Source organism: Psammomys obesus, unplaced genomic scaffold, assembly GCF_907164565.1.
Source record: "Psammomys obesus unplaced genomic scaffold, mPsaObe1.curated_primary_1811, whole genome shotgun sequence".
Taxonomy (NCBI): domain Eukaryota; kingdom Metazoa; phylum Chordata; class Mammalia; order Rodentia; family Muridae; genus Psammomys; species Psammomys obesus.
The window spans coordinates 20,989,277-21,005,663 of NW_026596034.1; the positions used below are offsets into that span (position 1 = coordinate 20,989,277).

At 47.2% G+C, this 16,387-nt stretch overlaps 1 protein-coding gene across 1 annotated transcript in view; it reads right to left on the reverse strand.

The window, feature by feature from the left end:
* The window catches only part of Cmtm4 (CKLF like MARVEL transmembrane domain containing 4), a 37,676-nt gene extending 21,510 nt beyond the window's left edge, over window positions 1-16,166 (reverse strand). Inside the window, exon 1 of the mRNA XM_055620944.1 lies at window positions 15,914-16,166. Within this exon, the coding sequence (XP_055476919.1) occupies window positions 15,914-16,099 (186 nt within the window). The 5' untranslated portion in view covers window positions 16,100-16,166. The remainder of the gene's footprint in view (window positions 1-15,913) is intronic.
* Between the last annotated feature and the right edge of the window lie 221 nt (window positions 16,167-16,387).

The following is a 16,387-nucleotide window of genomic DNA, read 5'->3' on the forward strand; positions in this document are numbered from 1 at the left end:
CTTCATGAGACTGGATTTGCTAATGGCTTCTTGACTAAGACACCAAGAGTTCAGCAAACACAAGTTCACATAGAGAATCAGTACTATATCAAGACATAAAGCTTCCACGCAAAGGAATCCACAGAATGAAAGATAAAAACCACAGTGGGAGAAAAAAAAATTATTTATTTATTGCTTTCCAATCAAGGTTTCTCTGTGTAGCCTTGGTTGTCCTGGAACTCACTCTGTAGACCAGGTTGGCCTTGAATTCAGAGTTCTGCCTGCCTCTGCCTCCCAAGTGCTGGGATTAAGGGCATGTGCTACCACTGCCCAGCTCCAGAGGAGAAATTGTATTATATATATATATATATATATATATATATATATATATATATATATATGCATATTAGTATATACATATATGTGTGAAACAGAGTCAATACATACAGCTGGGGTCGCTGCTACATACATTCTGAATTTCAATAGGAAATTCTGTGTGTGCGTGTCTGTTGTATGGAAGTGTTCGTGTGGCTGTATGCTCATGTATGAGTGCACACGTGTGGTCAGCACACGTGGAGGTCACCATCCACATCCAGTGTCTTTCCTCAATCATCCTTCCCCTTCATTTTTTGGGAAAGGGTCTCCCATCAGCTCAGCTAGACTAGGTGGCCAATGAGTTAGCAATCCACCCGTCCCCGGGCCCAGAGTTAGAGGTATGCTACTGTGTCCTGGCTGCTCTGTGAATGCAGTCACAGCAGGCACATTACCCACAGAGCCAGCTCCCCAGCCAGCTCCACAGAAAGAGTTTGTTTGTTTGTGGCAGCGTCTCTTGTGTAGCCCTTGGCTGTCCTTCACTCACTCTATATACCAGGCTGGCCTTGAACTCACAGAGATCCGCCTGCCTCTGCCTACCCGAGTGCTGTGATTACAGGTGTGTGCCACTGGGCCAGGCTATCAATGGAGAGTTCTTGAGAGAAATAATGTAAATTTATTTTCAGGCTGTGTCATATCCACGGATAAGTTATAACACAGTATCTGTAGTATCTCATCCCAGTAACCTGCACACAAGAATAAGGCTAAGACAATACACGCCTTGAGGAGGCCATCCTTGAAAGCTGAGAAAACTGGCCATTTTTACTTTAAAAACATCTTTTTCTACATTAGCCTGATTTTTTTAAAGACACAAATCCTTTAAGAGGTTGTTTTCAGCCAGGCGCACACACCTGTAATCCCAGCACTCAGGGAGGCAGAGGCAAGTGGATCTCTATGAGTTCAAGGCTAGCCTAGTCTAGCAAAAGTGTAGAACAGCCAAAGCTACACACAGAAACCCTGTCTTGGAAAAGAGAGAGAGAGAGAGAGAGACTGTCTTCCTACTATGTGGTTTATAGCTGGGTACAGTGTGCTACTCCTAATACAAACTCGCTCGACTCTGAGGCCCCTGACATGAAGGAACCTTGTCAGCCCTGTGCAGCCGCGGATCCCTAGAGACGCTTCACCAGATGTGAGGCTGGAGCAGCACAGGAGAAACTGGAGTGGCTTCAAGCAGTAACCTAGGGAGCCCAGAACACAGAGGATGAGCAGTCAGGCAAGCAGCAAAGGCAGCTGGAGTGAGGCAGGTACCTGGGAGGAGCTGGAGAGCAGCAAAGCTGAAGAGGTGTGTGGAAGACAGCAGCAGTAAGGCCAGTGACCCACACATTCCCTCACCCCTTCTGGAGCCTGTCATTTATTCATTCACCCCAGAAGGAGTGACTCCTCACACAATGTGTCATGCTCAGGACCTTGACCCTGACAGGTTACACACGAAGGGGTAGATCCCATACCCAGGCTGGCCAGGCAACTCTGACTTGACACAGCCAGATCTAAAGAGAGCCGGCCTCGTGCTCATTGGGATTTAGCCACCAAGAGCAGGTTAGTGCGGGGGATGGCAGACAGCCAGGGCCAAACATTTAAAATGCATCACCTATCACGGCACATTACAGGTAGAGTTAAAAAACTGGGACGCCTAAACTCTACCTAACCGTTCCTCTTCCATTCCTCTGAGCTTTCAGAGTTGTCTGTAAAATGGGAAACACATATGAGAGCGGGGCACACTCTGCACACTGCCCTCCACTGAACAAAGCCTCATGCTGCAAACGTGCTTTGCTCCACGGGCCTCTTAATACAGCATTCCGAGCAAGGCTGTGCTCCTTCTGCAACAAGCCAAGGCAGCAAGGTTTCCCAGAATCCTCCCTGAGTTCATTACACTCACTTAAAAACATAGCATTCTCCCCTGCTGGGTTGACAGCAAGTGGCACCTTCCTAAGAACAGCACCTTCCGTCAATCCTTAATACTCTCACAAGACACTTTCAGGCTGATGGTAGCCAGCCCTCAGCTACCTAAGACGATCAGTACCACCACAGTGACACAGGCCCTTAGCCTTGCCTCTACGTTCTCAGTCCACAGCAGTCCTCAGAAGCCTCCACCACACAAGCCTGGGATGGACATCTTCCAGAAGCTGGCCAGGCTGGCAGAGAATGAAGTATCTTGTGCCCTCAGACCAGAGCAAAGATGGGCAGAGCTGAGACCTCTATCAAATGCATCATCCAATGTGCTGAAGGGAGATATGGGCCCCTGGAGCTCAGGAGACACATGGTGCTCTTGACCATGCAGTCAGAGAGAAGAAATGAGTCCTACAGAAAGAATGAGCAGTGGCTCAACTCCTGCCACAAGACCCTGTGAGTGTTTCCTCCACTGAAGCCTGTAACCAACAAGTGTGCGTGTACCTGAGCAGCACAGGCCAGCCACACTGAGTGTAACCTCAAAACAGCCTGGTGACCCACAAAGGTAGGGTTAACCCCTGGGGCTCCAACTATTTGGGAGGCTGAGACAGGATTGCTTGAGTCCAAGAGTTCAAGGCTAGCCTAGGAAACAGCAAAATAGAGGGGAACACGGCAGGAAAGGAAGGAGCTCCTTATACACACTCAAGTGGAAATTTTATAATCTGTTTATACCCACTCTACTACTTATGACATAACATTGATTTTTTTTCAACAAATGTTCTGATAACTTAGGGATTTCTTGATAGGGTACCAGGGATTGAACCCAGTGCTTTGTGCACACTAGGCAAGAGCTCTACCACTAAGCTACATCCCACCCCACAACTTAGGTTTAAGAGTAACAGAAAGGGGCTAGAGAGATGGCTCAATGGTTAAGAGCACTGTCTACTCTTAGAGAGGTCCTGAGTTCAATTCCAAGCAACAACATGGTGGCTCATGACCATCTATACTGGGATCTGATGCCCTCTTCTGGCATGCAGGTGTACATGCATATAGAGCATTCATATACATAAAAAATAAACAAATCTTTAAAAAAAAACATAAAAAACAAAAACAACAACAAAAAGAGTAACAGAAAAAACACCTTTAATCCCAGCACTCAGGAGGAGGCAGAGAGGCAGGAGGATCTCCTTGAGTTTCAGGCCAGCCTGACAAGCTCCAGGATTACATGGAAAGACCCTGTCTCCCCAAAAAGGGGGGAGGGGATGGCACTGAATGTTTTCATTTCAACAACAGGAACATTCTGTGGTCAACTGAATGCACTAGCATCTGCACAGAGCCAAGAAAATGCTGCAAGGTGCCAGATGTTTATTAATTCAAAATAAATCTGTTTTAAATAGCATATCTGGAAGATACCTACAGTTTACATCTTTGTTTAGTTAAGAACTTACTTTCCTGGCTTAACACCATGCCCAAGCTATGTCTGTATAATAAATCTCCCTATTAGATAAGTAAGACAGAAGCTGCTAAAGGAAAAACAGACAAAGAAACAAGCTGTTGGTAGAGTGCTTGACATCACTGCTCCCTACAGAACCTGTAAGCCAATGGAAAACAGATGGGAAAGGTAGGCATAGCAAGTCTGTAATCCCAATACTCAGGGTGCTGAGGCAGGAGTATTTAGAACTGGGGGCCAGCCTGAGCTACATACTGAGACTCTGTCTCAGAAGGAATAAGCAAACAAAAGCACAACCCCTCGAGACAACAGGCAGCCCTTCCTCCCAGCAGATGCCACCTAGTGCCAGGGTGACCAGAGCATGCAAGCTGCCCTCAGCCTTCCTTCATCCTCAGGCAAACGAAGCATGTAATGCACAACATGCCCAACTTTTATTTTATTGTAAGTAGCAATAGCTACTTACAGCAGGATGTTGAGAATGAGACAGCTGAACCAGTCTGGCTAGATTCTGCATTTGTTAAATTTTCTTTTCTTTTTTTTCCTTTTTTAAAACTCTTCAGTTATGCTGATCTGGTCATTTAAAAACAAAACAAATCCTGCAAGCTACCTATGGAACTACAAATGGAACATAGGTGTTTTGACAAACCCCTGGTCCTACGGACTCCCCTGGGACTTCCTGGCAATCACTCATTCTTTGTGGGCTCCTAGCCTAGCAGCCCTTGGGCCTCCAGAGTCCAGACCGACAGCTGAGGCTTTCCCAGATATGTAGTGAAGGTGACACAGGGGACATGTGTAGGACCACCCTGGCTATACTACCAAAACCTCCTCCCCAGCCCACCAGCCCACACTTCAAGACCCACACACAGCCATGGACAACAATTTATTCATTTCCCCAGCTTCAATTCCACAAACATATTCTATGAGGAATATAGATGTTTTCTGCCTCACTAGTATGCTTTTGCTTTACTAGCATAGAAGAGGGAAAAAAAAAAAAAAGTAAAATCTGCCTACAAATAGCAAGGAGTTACTGCAGTCCAAACCCTGGAACCTTCCACGCTCCCTGTTCCTAGACATTCACATCCAAGGCAGTCCTCTACTGGGCTAGTTCAATGCCAGCCCTTTACACAGAACATCACAGACAAGACTTGACCTCTCATGTATGGTGCTTCCTAAGCTACTATGCTAAAAATACCCAAGACTGTAATTCATCAGTCTTCCCCACAATCATATCATGGATAATTAAGATAAGGAGGAGGCTGGGAGGTTTAGATGGGTGGGAGAGTAGAGCACATGCCTTGTATGGTGCAAGGGCCCTATCAAAATTTACCCAACTGTCCCACATCTGGCAAGGGGGGGGGGAGCCAGATTCCTCACCCGTAAGCACACACAGGAAGGGGCACACACAGCTGCTCCTGTGACTCAGCGATTCTAACTGTAGAGTCACCCTGAACATATGGTATCATGCTGCTGGGGTCAGCATGAATCAGGTATATCTTTTCTTCCTGGACTTGGGACTTTTTCAGACTTTTAACAACCGAGGAGACGAAACTTGCCAAGCAGTCAGGGGTTCCCCATAAGGACAATGAACAGAAAAAATGCTACCTCTGCCATGTGGCTGTGCATAACTCACCAGCAAATCATGGGTACACTTTATTGTCCAGAAAGCCCAGCTACCAACAGAGAGAGAAAGAAATATACAATTCAAGCTAGTGCTTTATCATAGGACATCACAGGATACAGGTCATCAGTCAAGAAATGAAAACCAGTAGGGGAGGGCTGGGCCTGGAGAGCTGGCAGAAATTTCTGAAGATACAGGTCCCTGCCTCACCCATTCACCTGCAGGCCTGACAGGTTGGGATGGGGGACATTCAGCAGCAGTGTGTCACTAATGCCACTGAGCAGGAACTAGGAACTTTATACAGAGGGAACTTGAAAGGAAAAGAAGCTAGGTCAGAACTGGGTCGGTTGAGGCAGGAGCCATGGAGGTCACAATAATGGCTAACGTTTACCAAGCACTGCCCACAGCTGAGTGCCAGGCCTGGCTCCTTCTGCTCAGCCTTTGGTGGAACTCTGGTGGCAGATAACCACTCATCTGGACTCCTGACTGTTTAGGTCTCCCTCAGGTTACTCAGGCCCAACAAGGTCAGGCTAAGGCTCTAAGGGCACAGGCTTATGCACAGCAGTGAGCATCTAACTTATGAATTAAAGTGACCAGGGATAAACAGAAAATCTATAGTGGGGAGCTCAAGACCATGAAGGATGCTAGTCCAGCAGACAAGCTATGTAGGGGCAATGCTTCAGGCTGGAGGAAAGAGACAAGGGATGGATGGAATCTGAAGAGCCTAATGAGTATGGGTAAAAGCATAGCCCTCACAATATCTCAGGACAAAACTGACACAGTTTTGAAATGAAAAACTAAATCTTGTCAGAATTGAGTTTCTAAATTATCCAGTTCTATGGAACTTGCACTTGGAGCTACTTTATGATTGGTTAGATTGTATGTAGCTAATTTGTTTAACTGAAAATGATTTCTGACAAAAAGCCAGAGTGGTCTCACCATCTATGATAATTCACTTGTGGAAGAAGACGTGGGAAATAACATCTTACTGGTTTCCTCGCTAATAGAACTGCCTATATTTTGTAACCACCATCTTAAAAAAAAAAAAAAATCTTTAAAACTAACAATCTCAATTCAGAAAAGGCATGGAAAGTGTGTAACGGCAGGATTTAGGCTGAGGTTTAGGCTCCAGAGGTCCCTGATTCTCTGGCCATCAAGGACAGGGAGGTTAATGGAGTCTGTTTTCCCTTGTCCTCCTTACCAGCAATCTCAGTGGAGCTTTAAGGAGGCAAAGATAGTGGACTGGATATGGACCTCAACTGTAAAGCACTGGCCTGGCATGCAGGAGGCCTGGGATTTGACCCCTGATGCCCATAAGAGCAACTAGATTATAAAATTCTTTTGAAGTTATATTGTTTACTGTTGCTCCGTGTGTGTGTGTGTGCCATAGCTCTCATTCTAGAGGTCACAGGACAGCTTTCAAAATTTCAGTCTTTCCTTCAAAGTAAAACCCTAGAATTGAACTCAGGCCATCCAGCTTGTGTGACAAGCAAGCCCTTACCACCTGAGCTGCTTCTGCCACAACACACAGGTCTAACTCTCAAGTAATACACATTCACAAACCCCTGGGTGTGCACAGATGAAAGGTTTCTGCAAGAAGAGCCCTTGGCCCAGGTCTGGCTAACTTGCCAGCTTGCTTGCTTCTCTCTCTCTCTCCTTCCCTCCCTCCCTCCACACCTCTCTGTCTTTCCCACTGGCACTGAAATCTTTGAGCCTTACACTGTTTTTCATAGCTACACTGGAATCAATGGAAAACCACAAAAATGAAGGCTTCTATTGGGCCCCATCATCAAACTGAGATGGCAGTAAAGAAATTACGCAGAACTAGCCATAGTGTGGTGAACCTCCGACAATCTTAGGTGTTTGTTAATGGTCCCTTCACACCTGTGAAGGGCATGCATATGTATTTGTGCATGTGCGTATGTCACTAAGAATGGAAGCCAGGGCCTTGCTCATGTTAGGAAAGCACTGTACCACTGAGCCACAACTCCAGCCTCCTGAGACAAACTCTGGACTATATCACTGCCTATGGCACTCCCCAGGCCGCTGGAGCTAATTTTTTGCTTTTAATAAGAAGGTTTTCTAAGAGCCATCATGACTCTGAACCTTCAATTTTGGCTGCAAGCATCCACTCAACCCCAAGGGGTACCAAAGGACCCCAGCCTGGCATTTGAAGCTCCCTTTCTAAACACAGTTATCAGAAAGCAGACAACTCCAATAATAATTACAGGAGCTCTGGTTTTCATTTTACACTTCTCTAAGCAAACAGCTTGGCAAAGCTTCCTATGGTTTCCCCCACTTTTACAAAAATCTGTCTTCTAAGCAAAAGCTTCAGTTTCCCAGGAGCAGTAGACACTCTTCACAAAAAACGTTTGAAAAAGAAAAAGCCATTAGAATGCATTTATTTCCATGCTTTCTCCCTAAGTTTCCACTTAAAACACAGTCTGGCAGTTTATGAAGATACATTAATTTCCCCTTACAAATTCCTTGTTTTTAAATACCTTGACCTTATAAGCTATGCTGAGTAATAATCCTCAGGTTTTTTTTTTCTCTCTCTCTCTCTCATCACACAAATATGTATATCTATCTGCTTATCCAGTGCCTCATGATGTGCCAGGCACCAGGACCACAACAAAACACTTAAAACAAAAACTTATTCTCATAGAGCTGACAAGGATTTCAGCAGGTTGAGTGGGGACACGGAGTGGGGCTGTCCTCAGGGGCCAGGAGGGAGGAGAAGGGCTCTCAAGCAGTAATCTGAAGAACAGAGCCAACAGGGCAGTTTTCACAGAGGGAATAACGGCAGAGTAGTAAACCCCAAGTGCCAAGCCTGAGGTAGAAGGATGCGAATCAAAATGCTGAGGAAGGGCAGGGCTGTAGCTCAGCCTTATTCCCTTAGCAAATGCATGAGGCCCTGAGCTCTACCCCTAACACACCTCCAAGTCAATAACAAAGAACCAAGGCTCCCTCCCTATCAACACAAAATAATCAATATTAGAAAAACTCCAGTCAAAGCGGGGGGGGGGGGGGGGGGGGGGGAAGTACCTCATTATGCTTTGGTTTATATCATACTAGACCTGAAAATATAATTAGTGTTCAGCCCCTCATTCTGACTTTAACCCCTCATGCTACCATCCTGGTGGGAAGAAGGGATAAGCAGACTTGTGTAGGAGATGGGGTGGGGGGCAGTATGTAGCTTCTCTTTGCAACAACCAGTTCTCACAGAAACTAATCTAGTCTCTGAGCAGAGATCTCACTGGAAAGAAGCAGTAACCTATTCATGGTGTTCTGCACCCAGGATCCAAACACTCCCCACCAGACTCCACCTCCCCACACTATGGCGCTAAGAAACAAAAGCCGGAACACATCAACTTTGGCGACATACTCCAACCATACAGCCGCAGTCATTTGAGCAGGAGAGGGACGCACCTGGGGAGAGAGAAGGTGCTCACAAAGCCCACCCTTGTTCCTCCTCCGGGGACTGAGAACTGTAGGCATGTCTAGTTAGGAACACAGCTCCTCCAGGGCTGTCATGAAAGAATTGATGGCGCCTGGCAACCCGGGGAAGCCATAAGGACTTGCAGGCCTCACCGCTGCCAGTCTCTGTCTGTGTGGATAAGCACAGTGGAGACCAGGGACACACAGAGACCTCACATATGTTATGAGACGTGTTAAACAAGCCTGGTTTTGCAATGTTTAGAAACTGCCCTTCGATGGACGTAGTAACTGCACCCCTGGAAATTTAACTACAGCAAAACCAGTAACAACAATTCAAAAGAAGCGTCCAGGCTACCCATGAGGACGTTTACGATGTGGTCAAACTAACAAGAAAACAATGAAAACCCTAGAAACCAGCACTGCCGACTTGCTCCTGAGGTGCTTAGCAACCTTTCAGAAACAAAAATCCCAGGACGGGGACAATGGGTCAGTGGGTAAAAGGCAAGCATGCGGACTAGAGTTTGGGTCCTTAACATGTAAATGCCAGCCAGAGCAGGGTAGAGTGGCTTGCCTACCATGTAAATGCCAGGTGGGCGGGCAATCCACCTGTGATCCCTGCACTAGGAAGGGAAAAAGAGAGGGCAGAGGAGATCCCAGAGCAAACTCTAACCAAACTAGCCACATTGGTAAGCCTTACCTACACACACACACACACACACACACACACTCACTTTCTAAGATTCTGTCCATCTGAGTCTTTCACACTAAGATGATGATTTTTTTTTTTTCTAATAGCCTCTAAAGTTAGTTTGCTGGACATGGTGGTGAACACCTTTAATCCTAGCACCAAAACAAAACAAATCACTTAAATAAAGTTACAGAGTTTTTATTATTATTAGCCAAGCATGGTGGCCCATCCCTGTGATCCCAGCACTCAGGGAGGCAGAGGCAGTAGATGGCTGTGAGTTCAACACCAACCTGTTCTACAAAGCAAGTCTAGGAAGGACTGTCTCAAAAAAAAATATATAAATAAATAAATAAATAAATAAATAAATAAATAAATAAAACAAACCAAAAGGATAGATGATAAATAGGTAGATTAAGTATATGTAGATATATATATAATTTAAAGGATAAGATTCCTTTCAAATACAAGTTTTCCATTAGCTTAAGTAGCACCAGCTATAATTTTATAGGAAAATGTATTTTGTTCTTGTAGCCCTTGGCCACCCTGGAACTTGCTATGTAGACCTGGCTGGTCTCAAACTCAGATCTGCCTGCCTCTACCTCCTGAGTGCTAGAATTAAAGGTGTGAGCCACCGCACCTTTCAAGAAAATGTATTGAAAAAAAAATGTAAGCTTCAAGTTTGTTCAAGTGTTCAGTATTATCCACGTCATTCTCCCCAAGGGCCGTCAAATTAAAAAGGAGGGTAAAGGGAAAACTACAGATTATGGCTGATATGTCAGCTTTAAAATTGATCTGCACTGTGGTAGAGCTGGTGCCAGTTAGTTTTTAAATGTTTGTGTGGAGCTGTATGCCAACAGCTACTCATATTTGTGTAGATGTGTGTGCATTTGTGTGTGGAGGCCAGAGGTCAACCTGGGGTGTCATTCCTTCCACACTGCCCACATAGTTTCTGAGGGTCTCTCACTGGCCCGAAACCTGCAGATTAGGCTGGCAAGTCAGGGAGCCCCAGGGATGAGCACCTCCTGAGTGCCGGGATTACCAGTGCACAGCACCACACCCCGGTTTTTATTTCATTTTGTTTTTAAGTGGCTTCTGGGGAGCCATTTAAAACTCAAGCTTCCACGCCTGCACGCAAGTGCTTTGCTGACTGAACAATCTTCACACAGGGTAATATATAGCAAAAAATGTCTCCCTGCCACTCACGGCCTCAGCCACCCGTTTCTCTGACCCAGAGAAAGAAAGATAAAGCTGTCTTAGTCTAATCATATTACTATAACAAAGTACCCTAGACTGGCTAAGATAAAAACAGTAAGAATGTATTGCTTACTGCTCTGGAACTAGCAAAGTCCTAGATGAAGGCATCAGCAGATTTTGCTTCTGGTGACAGCCCATTTCCTACAGTTGGCATCTTCTGTGCACCCACATAAAATGGAGAGGGCAACCTTTATCCGTTCTTACAAAGATACTGACACCATCCCTGAGGACTAAGCTCTCAGGACTTCCTAAACCTTAATCTTTTCAATATTTTTTTTTTAGCCCAGGCTATCCTCAAACTCCTTATTCTCTTGCCTCAGACTGCCCGGTGCTGAGAAGTGAGTACCTCACCCTGCTAAGGCTCTGTTCTGCTTAACAATTAGCATTAGATCACGGGGATGGGGAAGTAGCATTCGGACCACAGGATTCTCAAACAGGAGTGACAATGAGCCCAGGGCTTTGCAGATCTGCAGTGGTGAGACTTGAAAAGTAACTCCTAAGACTCGTGACTGATAAGAGACACAAAGTCCATTCCCTGAGGAAACTTCCTCCCACCCTGCCCAACACTCAAACACCTCTCCCAGCCACACCTGTGGAGCCACTGACTTTCCACATGAATTCTAGATCCAGCTTTTCTCTACATAAAAATTTTGCCGAGCCCGGTGGTGCTGGCACAAGCCTTTAATCCCAGCACTCGGGGAGGCAGAGGCAGGTAGACCTCTGAGTTTGAGGCCACCCGGGCCAGAACAGCCAGGGCTACACAGAGAAACCCTGTCTCTAAAAAACCAAAAAAACAAAACAAAGAAAAAAACCTTGCTGAGTTTTTGGAATGTGTTAAGACTACATCTTTCAGCCATTATGCAGTGTCTGTCCATTTATGTAGGTCACCTATAATTTCTTTCTCCAGTGATTTATAGTTTTCAGAGTGAACATCTACATATTTTGATAGATTTCCAAGTATTTCATTCTTTTCAGAGCTAGCAACTGTTTTATTATTTTTCTTTTCTTCTTCTTCTTTTCCTCCTCTTTTTCTTCCTCCTTATTCTTTCTGGTAAGACAGTTGGACAGTTTTATTCTTCAGTACAGGCTAGCATCAAACTTATGGTAACTTTCCCATCTCAGCCTCCAAATATTGGGCTTACAGGTGTGAGCCACTAAACCAGGCATACGTGAACTGTCATGTGGATTCTAGGAATCGAACCGGGTCCTAAAGAAGAGCATTCAGCGTTCTTAACCACTGACCCATTGCTCCAACTCCTACACCAGGCTTTTCTAATTTGAATTTCTAGTAATGTATTGCTAGAATACAGAAATATGGTTGATTTTTACATGTTGATCTTACATATGATAACCTTGTCAATTCACTTATTAATTCTAGCGTCTTGCCAGATAATTATCTACAGAGTTGTTCATGCCACCTACACATAAGTTCCAGTCTATATCCACCCACCCCAACACCCATCCATCCACACCCACTGACCCTATCCACCCAATCACCCCATTCATCCATCCACCTACCCATCCATCATCCATCCTTCCATCCATCCATCCTTGTTTGCACCAGTTAGAGCTTTTGGTATGTGTTAAATATGAATGAAGAGCAGCCATCACTGCCTGACCCCCTGGGGAAAGCATTTGTTCCTTTGCATCAGGTAGGAAGTTAGCTCACAGTCAGTCTATTCCAGAATGAAGTTCCCTTTTTGTTCAAGTTTCCTGTCAGCATTTATTAGAAAGGGTGAGCCTGGGCCTGGTGATACGGATCAGTAAGTAAAGGTGCTTTCTACCTGATGATGCAAGCCTGATGATCTTCGTTCCATCCTGGGAGCCCACATAAGGGTAGAGGAGAGAACCAACTCCAGAGTCAGCCTCTGACCTCCACAGGTACGTTCACTGAGAGCTAGAGCTTGCCCATCAAGGCCGACAGCAAGCTCCAGTTTGCCTGTCTCTGCCTCTCCGGTGCTGGGTTTACAAGCACAGGCTACCATACTCAGCTTTTTACATGCGTGCTAAGAACTAAACACATCCTCAGACTTGTGAGGCAAGGTTCTACTGCCAGCTATCTCCCCAGCCCTGGTGCCTGGTCTTTAGACCAGCTCCCCAAAAGAGAGGACACCAGAGTCTATGGCAACTAAACCTCAACTGGCCCAGACCTTCTAGTGTAAGTGTGGGATCTGAGACATAGGCTCCAAGCAGTAGCTACAGCCAGGGTTTATCAGAGTTGAAGCTGTGTAAATGTGGCGTTTTATGCTACATATAGTTTCTTTGTGTTCCCGTTTGGCTTTAGCAAAAATCCAGGTTGGGTTTTTTGTCTGTTTTACCATCACATCCCACACAGCTCAAGAGTACAATAAAACAATCACCGACTGTGTTGACTGGCTTGAGGTTACAAACTGCCAAGTAAAAAACGTTACAATATCCAACCCTGAAATGCAAATACTCATAGTTGCTTCTGAATCAGCTAAGAAAGCACCTCAGGTTACTTTAAGCTATTAATTCTTTGTTTGTTTGTTTGTTTTTGTTTTTTGGAGACAAGGTTTCTCTGTGTAACCTTGGCTGTCCTGGATTCTCTTGGTACCAGGCGGCCCTCAAACTCACAAAGATCTGCCTGCCTCTGCCTCCCAGTGCTGAGATTACAGGTGTTCACCACTGCACCCAGCTAACTCCTTAATTCTTACAATTCCTAAAACGCTCAATCAAGTCATTTTCCCTCATATGCTATTATTACTGAGCAAAGAGTTAGGGCGGGTTTAGAGATTTCAAAATCAAAGGCCTAGGGTAAAGTTTACTCCCTCCCTCTTTTAAGGGAGGAAGTCTTCTGCCCATCGACAGAGACAAGTCCTAGTAGCCCACTACCAGTTTTCTGGAATTTTTTTTTTTAAGATTTATTTATTTTTTTTAATTTATGTGGGTCTGCATGAGTATATGACACCAATGTAGCACTGAGGCCAGGAGATGGCATCAGATCCCCTAGAGCTAGACTTACAAGCAGCTGTGGGAACCAGCCCTGGGTGCTAGGAACTGAACCCAAGTCCTCTGTAAGAATAACAATGGATCCTAATTAGCAAGCCATCTCTCCAGCCTCCAGTGTGACACTAAGTCAATATGCGCATGAGGATCGCCTGGGGAATCCTATTAAAACCTAATTAAGTGGCAGAAGGTCTGAGTCTCCCGATTGTGTAGAGGCCTAGGGCGGTTAGCAATGCTGGACCCAGTGTGGGAAAAGCAAGGCTCTACAGGTCGTGTCTACACATACTACGCCTTTTAGAAGGCAAATTTTACTGACGTCAAAGAATTAGTACTTGCTCTTCTCCCTGGTTGGCGTCTGAGCCGTGCACATCCTAGAAGCACCCTCATAAGGTCTTGTTTGTTTTCCAGTTTAAGTTTAAAGTCTAATTTCTTGGAATCTGTTTTCTTGAGGGAAGGTGGGTCGCCCTAAAAGCCCTAACGTTTAGCAAAGCTGAGAAGCCAAAGGCGTGGGGCCATCTGACTGCCACGTCATTCAAGGGGCCTTTCCTTCACTTGCCAGTGCACATTTTAAAGGCTGGCCCCTAAAGACCTACCACATGAAAAGCAAGTCCTACCACACAACCACACCACCTTTCTAGAGGGGTAGACATGGTTGGCTCCTGCTCCTGCTCCTACTCATGGAGATGGCAAAGTCCAAGCAGTGAGCTGATAAGCAACACTCAACACAAACCACTCCGTCTCCGTTCTGCGGGGCAAGTTAAGAGTTCACCAGAAGCAAGTTCTATCTACTTCCGAAGGCCTACTGAGTAAAATAAGCAAGGTCCTTACTAGGCCTCGTAGTCCACCAGGCTCCATGTTCAGCCCTGCCCTTTTGATTATCTGCACTGTTCTCAAACATTAGCTAGCTAGCTGCCTCTTTTAAAAAGAGGATTACATACTTCTCCACACACCTACATTCTCTTTGCTAGCAGCAACACCTAACACAGAAACAAAATACATCCTTGAGAACATTCCAGATTACTGGATTAAGATCGGTTTAAAATTTAAAGATAGATAACTTCTACCCCACTTATTTCTCATTAAAGCCCTTCAAAACTATGTAGCAGAAGACCAAGCCTTCCACCCACAGAGAAAACCCTCCAAACACGGGGACTTTTATTTAAACAGTGTTCACACATGATATTTCTCCCAAGAAAGGTTAATAGATGCACTCAGCTAATAAGCACAATTGGACCAATGCTCCTGGAAAGAAAGCGCAAGTATGTTGCAGTTCTGTGCAAACAGCTTCTGTCTGGCTGAGAAGTCTATAAAGTTTTGAGGCCCCAGTGGAAGGCTACCTGTGACAGGGAGGAGGAGGGATACAAAGGTTTTTCTCAGCTGGACCATGCCCTTTCCACAATAGAGTTAAACCACTACCCAGACAGACCTGCTACAAAACCACAAAACAGCAACAGAATCCACAAGTCCCTGAACCAAACACTCTGGGGGTTAAGAAAAAAAAAAAAAAATTGTGGATCCTAAAAAATGTGCTCTATGATGCCTAAGTCCAACAGAAAGTTCTCCCGTATCTGCTACCTCCCAAACTGGCCGCCCTCCCAGAGTGACTTAACTCTGGGTACCAATTGGGCAGTCCCAACAAGCCACCAGTGCTGAGTCGAGGACTACGGGATGCTAAGGAGGAAGCAAACGTCCGTCCGCAGTAAAGACTGGAGGCTTTGTGGGTAATCTGGACTCCCCCACTGCATCTGGGCTACATGCCTCCATTCAACAAATATTTATTGAGCGTCCACCATCTGCTGGGCACCCTGCTAGGCGCCAGGGAGGAAACCATGCCACAGCCCCCAGCCTCGGTTAGCAGAGGACCGTCTGGGGGTTTCGCGAACCGGAAAACCTGCTACAAGTTGCTAAGCACAGTAGTAGTTAGGGGGATAGCACGGCCCTCGCAACCGGCTCTGCGCACCAACCTCGCCGATGAAGCGGGGAGGGAACAGGTAGGCCCCGGAGCAGGTGTGCAAGAACCTGGCACCCCTGAGGCTTCGGAGCCGCACAGGGCAGCCTCTGGCCGAGGGCGTGGTCCCCAGAGGGGCAGGGACCACAGCCCGAGGACCTTGGAGTACAGGGTGCGTGGGGCGGGGGCCGCGCAGCCCGGACCTGGCTCTGGCCCGCCGGGCCTGTCCCCCGTGGCCGGGTGCGGGGAAGGAAGGCGCGGGCTAGGCCGCCGACCCGCCCGCCCGTACCTGGAGCCCCGCCCGGCACCTACCACTTGGGCGACCTTGAGGCGGCCGAGCGCTCCGCGCAGGTAGTCGGGGTCGCAGCGCAGGCCGGCCAGCCCGCGGCGCTGGCTCACCGGCTCGGTGGTGGGCTGGTACGGGCTGCTGGCGCCCGAGATCATGGAGGTGCTCGAGGCCTCGCCCTCGAAGCCGTCCAGCTCCTCGCCGCCCCGCATGCTGCCGCCCCGCGCGGCCGGTTCCCCCGGCGCCTGGAGCGGGCGGGCTCAGAGCGGCCGCCGCATCGCCGGCGCCTGACTGCCCCGCCGCCGCCGCCGCCGCTGCCGCCTCTGCTCCCGCGGCTCGGTCCGCTGGGGCTCGGCTCCCGCCGCCTCGGCAGCGGAAAGGGAGGGAGGCGGGAGCGGGCGCCGAGGGAAGGAGGCGGGAGCCGCGCGCCGGCCCGGAGGGGGCGGAGACTGCGGCCGGCGCGGGGAGGGGCGGGGCCCTGAGGGCTGGGGGCGGGGGTC